This window comes from Lactuca saligna, chromosome 9 (genome assembly GCF_052625555.1).
Source record: "Lactuca saligna cultivar CGN05327 chromosome 9, ASM5262555v1, whole genome shotgun sequence".
Classification (NCBI taxonomy): domain Eukaryota; kingdom Viridiplantae; phylum Streptophyta; class Magnoliopsida; order Asterales; family Asteraceae; genus Lactuca; species Lactuca saligna.
Window position 1 is genome coordinate 55,340,925 of NC_136425.1, and position 7,840 is coordinate 55,348,764.

At 31.3% G+C, this 7,840-nt stretch overlaps 1 protein-coding gene across 1 annotated transcript; it reads right to left on the bottom strand.

Moving 5' to 3' along the window:
- Positions 1-4,945: 4,945 nt before the first annotated feature.
- On the bottom strand, positions 4,946-6,590 carry LOC145016356 (uncharacterized). Its single transcript, XM_078974701.1, has 6 exons — positions 6,469-6,590; positions 6,233-6,388; positions 5,717-6,113; positions 5,467-5,488; positions 5,161-5,386; positions 4,946-5,084 (listed from the first exon to the last, which is right to left on the bottom strand). The coding sequence occupies exons 1-6, from the start codon at positions 6,588-6,590 to the stop codon at positions 4,946-4,948; spliced, it is 1,062 nt and encodes a 353-aa protein (XP_078830827.1).
- Between the last annotated feature and the right edge of the window lie 1,250 nt (positions 6,591-7,840).

A 7,840-nucleotide genomic window follows, 5' to 3' on the forward strand; every position in this document is an offset into this window, starting at 1 on the left:
ATAGTAATTGAATTTACAAAAACTACAATCCATAATTACTTAATGACATTATAGTTATATAAACGACTAAACACCCCTTCATAATACTATTTTAAATAGATGTAACGATATTTGTACTAAACTAATGTCGAAAGTACTCAACACTAGTCTTATAATAACCACATCGTAGATACCTTTCTAATGATATATACATTTGTATATATATATATGTGTGTACATATATATGATTTATACTTTATTTTACTACGTAAATATGCTATTATAATTTGTAACTCGCTCATACGAACTCCATTTTTGACATTCTTTATATCTACACATTGGTATTTACGAGTACTACAACTTTCATTTCGACGCCCTCAACTAATTCTCACTCTATCTCAGATTTACAAAACTGTATCAGTTTTATCGCGCTCGAAGAGTAGGGACCGAGTTTTGACCATATCTTTAACATACGAGCTCTACTCTCGGCATTCTTCATATCCACATGTAGATAAAAATAAGATCTACAACTTTCATTTAGACTCCGTCAGCTAGTTCTCGACCGACCTTAAATTTAACAGTAGGAGGAGATTATACTGTTAAATGTCAGCGTAAATTTCATAACTTCTAGATACGGACTCCGTTTTCATATGTATTTTTAAGTTGAGTTTCTATTAATTAGATCTTCAACTCTCATTTAGGTCGCGTAGGCCAAATACCGCTCGAACTAAAATTTGAGTTTCGGGTCGTGCACTACTATGCCAAATGTTAGAAAATTAATAACTTCCTCATACGAAGTCAGATTTGGGCGTTCTTTTTATGGACGATCTCAGTTTAACGTATTCTACGACTTTTGTTAAGATTATTTATTCTAAATAATCTTTTGTCGAAAATTGGTTTTCGATCCTATTATCTCTAAATTGAGTATCCCATGAGTATCCCAGATCTATGGGCGTTACATATAGGTAGCAAAAAGTTCTTAAAACATATCCAATGATTAATCTATATTATGATTCAAAAATTTTGTCACATTCTTTTTCCTAATAACCTCTTTAAATAGTTTATTTATTTATTTTACAAACATAACTAATTTATCTTCATATGTAAACCCTCTCATTTCTTAATCGTTTTAGAACACAAATCATTACCCTTTCTAGAATTCAATGTCAAAAATAAGCAAACAAAAATACTATACAATTATATCGGGTATTAAAAATAATTGCGTTATAGTTATAAAATAAAATAAGCATAGAAAATATTATGTCTAATTTTGCATTTCATAAACAAAATATCATTAAATATTTAGTACAACTGATGGAAGGTGATGATGACAAAAGGAAAATCAATTGGATGGCTTGAGATTAGATTACTAACGACGTCTTCGGTAAAACTAGTTGCTTGCTTGTAGCGTTTTGTTAAACGCTACATGAAGTAACATTTGGATTTGGAGCGTTTTGTTTAAATTAAACTTTAGAAGCTTGTAATATCAAACGAGACTTTCTGTTCAAAACGGAATATTTTAACAAATGTAGAGGTTAGAAACTCTCAAACGCTCCGTGCCAAACACGCCTTAAACCTAAGGAGGAGGGGGGAGGGGGGGGGGGGGGGGGGTCTAGGTGTTGATTCTTTTGATTCGGCTAATTTGACTATTCTTGTCAAATGTTGGTGGAGATAAAAAAAAATGAAGATAATTCCTTTTGGTACTTTTTCATCAAATCCATTCATAATTGAATCCTTATTGATGACAAAAGCCCATAGCCATGAAGTCAAGAAGTCCATAAAAAGAGTATGGCTAAGCATTTCATTTCTCAAATTGATGTTGACTTGAAAAATAAGGACATTTTCCTATGGGATTTATTCAAGAGAGTTGGAAAAGGTGATAGGTACCTTTTTTCTTGAAGGATTTATGTGCGCTGATGTTCATTGAAAGACCTATTCCCTCATTAGTATGCTTTAGAGTCAAACAAAAATTGTCATAAATGTGAAATTGAAAATAATGTCATTTCTAGGTGGAATTAGAGTTGGTCCATGTAGCTTAAGAGAGGCTGGGAGGTTCATCAACTTGTGGATTTGATGACTTTGTTGCAGAATTTTAAGTTTGCTGGTGCTTTGGAAATGTGGTGTTGGTGCTAGTAATTTCTTAGTTAAAGGGCTTAGAGTTTTGATTGACAATGCCGGTAATAACGAGATGAATTCCTTCAAATGGGTAAATTGAATTCCTCTTAAAATCAACTGTTTTGTTTGGAGATTATTTAAAAATAGGATCTCTTTCTTTCACAATCTTTTGAATCGCGATATAAATGTGGATTCCTCTTTGTGCCCCTTTCGCGGGTTTGAAGAGGAGACTCTTAATCATGTTTTCTTTTATTGCGGAGTGCTGAAGGCTTTTGGCTGATGACATTTACATTGGTACAAATGTTCTCTTGTAGTTGAATTAGACTTTTTTTTTTTTTTTTTTTTTTTTTTGGCTCAAGCTCCTTGCTTGAGTCTGTTCTCTTTTGTGCTAATCTTAATCGCTTGCCGTTCAATTCCTTTTTAATAAAACTGATTAATTACTAAATAAAGGGTAAATACCAAAAGTAAAATATAATTGAAATTAAAATACGATCGGAATGACATAAGTTTGATATTCCTTATATCTAATGATGTAATGGTCAATGTAAAATAACAAAAAAATCTATTTTCTTAATGATATTGAGTTATTATAAATTGTGAAACAAATAGTATTTATGCTTAAAAAGTTATTCAAAAATGTAAAAAAAAAAAAAAAAAAAAAAAAAAAAAAGATAACAAATTTTTTTTGTCTCACCGTCTCAAGGACAACAAAAACTTTGAGCCTTGTTGTAAAATACACGTGTTCGGTAAACACCCCTACACAGCCATGTGTAATCACCACGAGTATATGAAGGTGTGTGTTATTATGATACACACGACATGGTGATCTGTACTATATATAACCATGAGTTAATGTGATACAACATGTGTAATTGATCTTTCAGGAACAATGATAATCTCTTTTAAAATTTATGACAAAGAACTTTTCTGCATGATTCAAAAATCCGCCTGAATGCAAAATTGGTTCGTAGAGGGACCTCAAATAAAAAAAAATAAATAAATAAACACAAAATGAAGACAATTAAATGAAACAAAATCTAATTGACTTGCCTGTTATATTTTTGACTTGCTGATTTAATTGAGTCATAATCTAATTGTGGTCTTTAAGATCGAATAAGCCTCTTATATATGAGATCGAAATTGAATCATAATCCGATTGTGGTCTTCATCCCTTTGATCCAGCCATGAACCCTTCCAAAAACTTCACTCTATGATCGAAATCCTCTCATGATTTGTAATTCTACATTATGATAGCGTTTTTTTTTTAAAAGTATTTTGGTTGTAAAAAAATATTATTTATGTTCACTTGGGGACATTTAAGTTCAAGAAAATATATCAAAATTGAAATATGGGAAATGGAAGAACTTGTGATGCATAATACCAATAATTTAAAGATACTTTTTTGTGGAAGACAAATATGATTCTCTTGAGATCTTATTTGAATTTATGGTGTACACTCCACTCAATTTTCGTTGTCCTTTTAACCCAAGGTACATATATTGGCAAACAACAGTTTTGGTAGGAAGCGAGGGAAAATATTAAAAAAATATAAAAACTTTTGTCTATATTGCTTTATAGTTATAAAAGAAAGTTTATGACTATTGTTATTATTGAAATGTAAAGAAGAAACACTGAAATCAATAAATATCTATAAACGTTTGAGGACCTCGTTGTAGATAATGTTTTTAGTTTTATTAGTTGAATGATCTTCCTCGTCACATATCAGTACCTTCAAACCTTTTTTTGTTTGTCACACGAGAAACAACTACATATAACTGACCATGGGTGAATACAAGTTTACGCAAGTATAATCCAACATTTGATAATGATTGTCCTTGACTTTTGTTAATGGTCATAACGAAACAAACTGCTATTGGGAATTACTTACGTTGAAAACGGAATGGATTTTTTTATCGGATGAGGTCAACTTCATGCGAGGTATATATAAGTAGTCTCGTTGAAAAATCTACAAGATATGATTCATGCTTCAATGATGTGTCTTCCAAGCCTTATGATTTGTAATCTAGTACCATTGCATAGTCCTCTAGTTTGGTCGATATTACAAAGCAACATGACCATAATACCTTTTTTTAGTATAAGTTTATGGTTGAGAATTCCGAATGCCTTAAAAGTATTCAACACATCTGGAATGTATATTGATTCCTCAAAAGAATCTTCTGCGTCGGTCTCACATAAGGAATCTGAACTTAGATATGTTTTCCCCATCATCTTTCATCAATTCTAACATGTAGTTGTTGATAACATGAACTTCTTCATTAGTAGGGACGAAAATAGCTTTATCTTGATAATACGATGGATTATCAAGATGGTTCTGAAAGGATGAATAACTGCAGGACACAATTGAATGAATATGGTCACCCTTAGAGGGAACGATCACATTTTTGTAAATACAACTTCAACTTCACAATCATTAGTACCACCGATAGTACCTTCACAATTTTTAAGAATCCAATCAGCAAATGATTTTATCTATTCGAAATCATTGTTTGGACAACTGACCTAAAGCCTCAAGTTTACAATCAAATGTAAAATTGTACATTCACGCCATAATATTAGTGAATGCAATGATGCCTGCACAATATCTAAACAATTTCCTCTTTGTATTACTCGAAGAATTTGTCGAAAGTCACCTCCAAATACAATGGTCTTTCCTACAAATGGTTTATCATTGTCCGATAGAAGGATAATATCTCTAAGTGTCCTATCAACTACTTCAAAAAAATGCCGATGCATCATTGGGGCTTCGTCCGAAATTATAAGGCTCACTTTGTTCAATAGGGCAGCTACATCGTTACCTGGCGTAATAGAACAAAACAAATTCTCATTCAAGTTAATTGTTATTTGAATCTTGAATGCGATGTCCTACCACCAGAAGCAAGAGTGTTGCAATTCCGCTTGAAGCAACATTAATAACTACTTCACCTTTAGATCTAATAGCAGCAGACAATGTCTTCCAAACAAATGTTTTCCTGTTCCTCCATAACCATAGAGAAAAATACTCCAACTTTTTTTGTTGTTAACCGCATTCATAATTATATCATAAACAGTTTTTTCTTGACATTTAATTTTGAATGTAGTTGTTGATGTTCAGATTTGGCCGAATCATAATTAAGTTCATCTTGAATTAACATATTGCACGAATCTTGAATATATTTGTGATTAGGTAATGGCATATTCGGTATTTTCTTAAAACTCAGTCCACAACTCAATAAAGATGTCTCAATGTACGACAACGGTAGGTGGTAAATTGCTTCCGGTTTTAGCTTAAACCCTGAAAACATTAAAAAGTAATGAAATAATTTATTTCTAATATCAATTAAAGTGGGAACGTTTTTTTTTGTCTAAATGTACCTTTCACACCTATTTCTTGTTCCTGAACGTGAACGAAATCATTAGAAAGAAAATTATATGTGTCTTTAAAAACATGATGAAGTCAGGATAGACTATCTAATGTAATAAACATAACGAATACATACCTGTAGAAAGAAGTGGTGGCCCAATGATGTGTTTCTTGTATAGAAGATATGTACTATCTATCATCGTCTAATAGACCAAGAGCGTAGGAAGCATCTTTGTAAGAGTCATAAACGGTCTCGTTAACCGTTCTAATATCTTCATAGCAAGTAGGACCCTTTACTTTGTTGAGCAAAATGCATAAGTAATAAGCATCACCAGACTTAGGAGACACATGATTAATTTTTCCAAGTGACTTTGTCTTTATTTTTCTTCTTGTCCATACTTTATCTGATTTATTCCAATCATATTGAGTTGGGAATTCAACATATGATAACTCCCTTGGTTTTTTGTCGTAGTTGTTATATTCCATCAAGGCTAAAAATTGAGAAGCAATAATAATTGGTTTAGAAACAACATTAGTAACACATTGAGATGGTTTAAACACAACAAGTTGTTTGTCTTGTAGGTGAAATGAGAACCTTTCAACAGGTGGTGTTCTATAATGAATGTCATACCTAAAACGTCTCCAACATGCCTCACAACTAGGAATATAACGACAATTATAATACTCAACAATTTCATCTCGATCGTTATTTTCTTTATGTTATTTTTTGCATCATCAAAAGACGTGGTGATCCTGTCTGGACCTTTGTTAATATACTTAAAAATGCACTTTATCGATCCAAACTCATTACACCACTCAAGATTCATATGGGTTTGGTATTGCTTCAAAAGTATCTTATTATATGGAACAACATATTTGAAAAAAAGAAACAAAATGTCATAAAGAAACTTAAGATCATTTAACCTATCTTTCCTATAAAAGATAACATTTATAAAGAAATAAATGTTTATATAGATAAAAATTTAATTTTTATGCCTATTGTCTAAAGAAACTCCGCTTTCACGACATTGTTTCCGTTGTTGTGTCTTCGGTAACCTGGATAACCATGATCGTCAATATACGTATCATTTGTAAAGTCTTTTGAAAATCCTTTAGAACATTTTTCATTTTTCATAATTGGCATAAATGGAAATCATTGCCGCAAGTTCCATGTATCGTGTTGCAGAAACAATTTGATACAAATCTGGTTCAAATTTTTTGTCTGACAATTCAGCACATATAACGCGATCTATGTCTTCGGTATTTGGAAGTTTAGAATTTTTTTTTCTAAAAATAGGCATATGTTTGTGACAATGTGGAAGAACCCTTTTTTGAAACTCGTTCATATAGATAGCTGTATGATGCAAATATGTTACTTGGTTAACGCATGATATTATAAAATCAAAATAAAATAAAATGAATAATGATATTTTAGATTTATACCTCCATCGACTTCACCCAAAAAAAATTTCTTCCTTGAGTCTAGTGAGTAGCGAATCAAGTTTTATTTTCAATATTCTTGTCAAAATATGTAAGATAAACGTTCTGAAATTATGTATTGTTATTATTAAAAGTGAATAAAATTGAGTGTTGAGTTCTAACAGCTAATTTTTACTAGAAATGAAGTAAAACTATGTTTAGAATTACGCATAAAATATTGGAAGTCTTATGAGATTCCAATTAATAGCCAAATAGTGAAATTTAGTGAAAATATAAAATTTGAAATAAGTAAAATTTTATTATTTGATGTTGTAAATCATCTCGTTCGAAACTTGTAGGCGAAAACCTCGTCGAAATCCGAGTTATAACGAAGACGTTATGACCAACCGAAGATCCGCGACAAAACCGGCACGGCGCCGAATGACGTAAAAAGTGAGTTTTTGATAAACTACTTTTTAGCCTTAGTAATCTAAATGAAAGTCTTAGTATTCGTTAAACCGAGAAATTTGATAAAAAGAACGCCAAAATCTGACTTCGTATGAGGAAGTTATGATTTTTCGAAGTTTCAACTTAGCAGTAGACAGCTAAAAACTCGAATTTTAGATCGAGCGATATTTGACCGATACATCCTAAACGAGAATCAAAGATCTCATCATATGTAGTACAACAGTAAAAAGTCTGACGAAAACGAATGTCGGATGAAGAAGTTATGAATTTTTAACGGATTTTCCTGTCCCGGCCTGTTAAAAATAATAATATTAAAAATAATAATGTCCTTTGTGTTGAACTGTTTCCATTTCCCTATTGCTGTTTTTGTTGTGTTATTTTCTTGAAATGTAGCATAATTTTTTTTTTTAAAAAAAATAATGATTAGATAAGATCAATGATTGTGTTGGTAATTGTTGTGAAGTAACTTTTAAACGTGAAAAAAGTATAAAGTGAAAT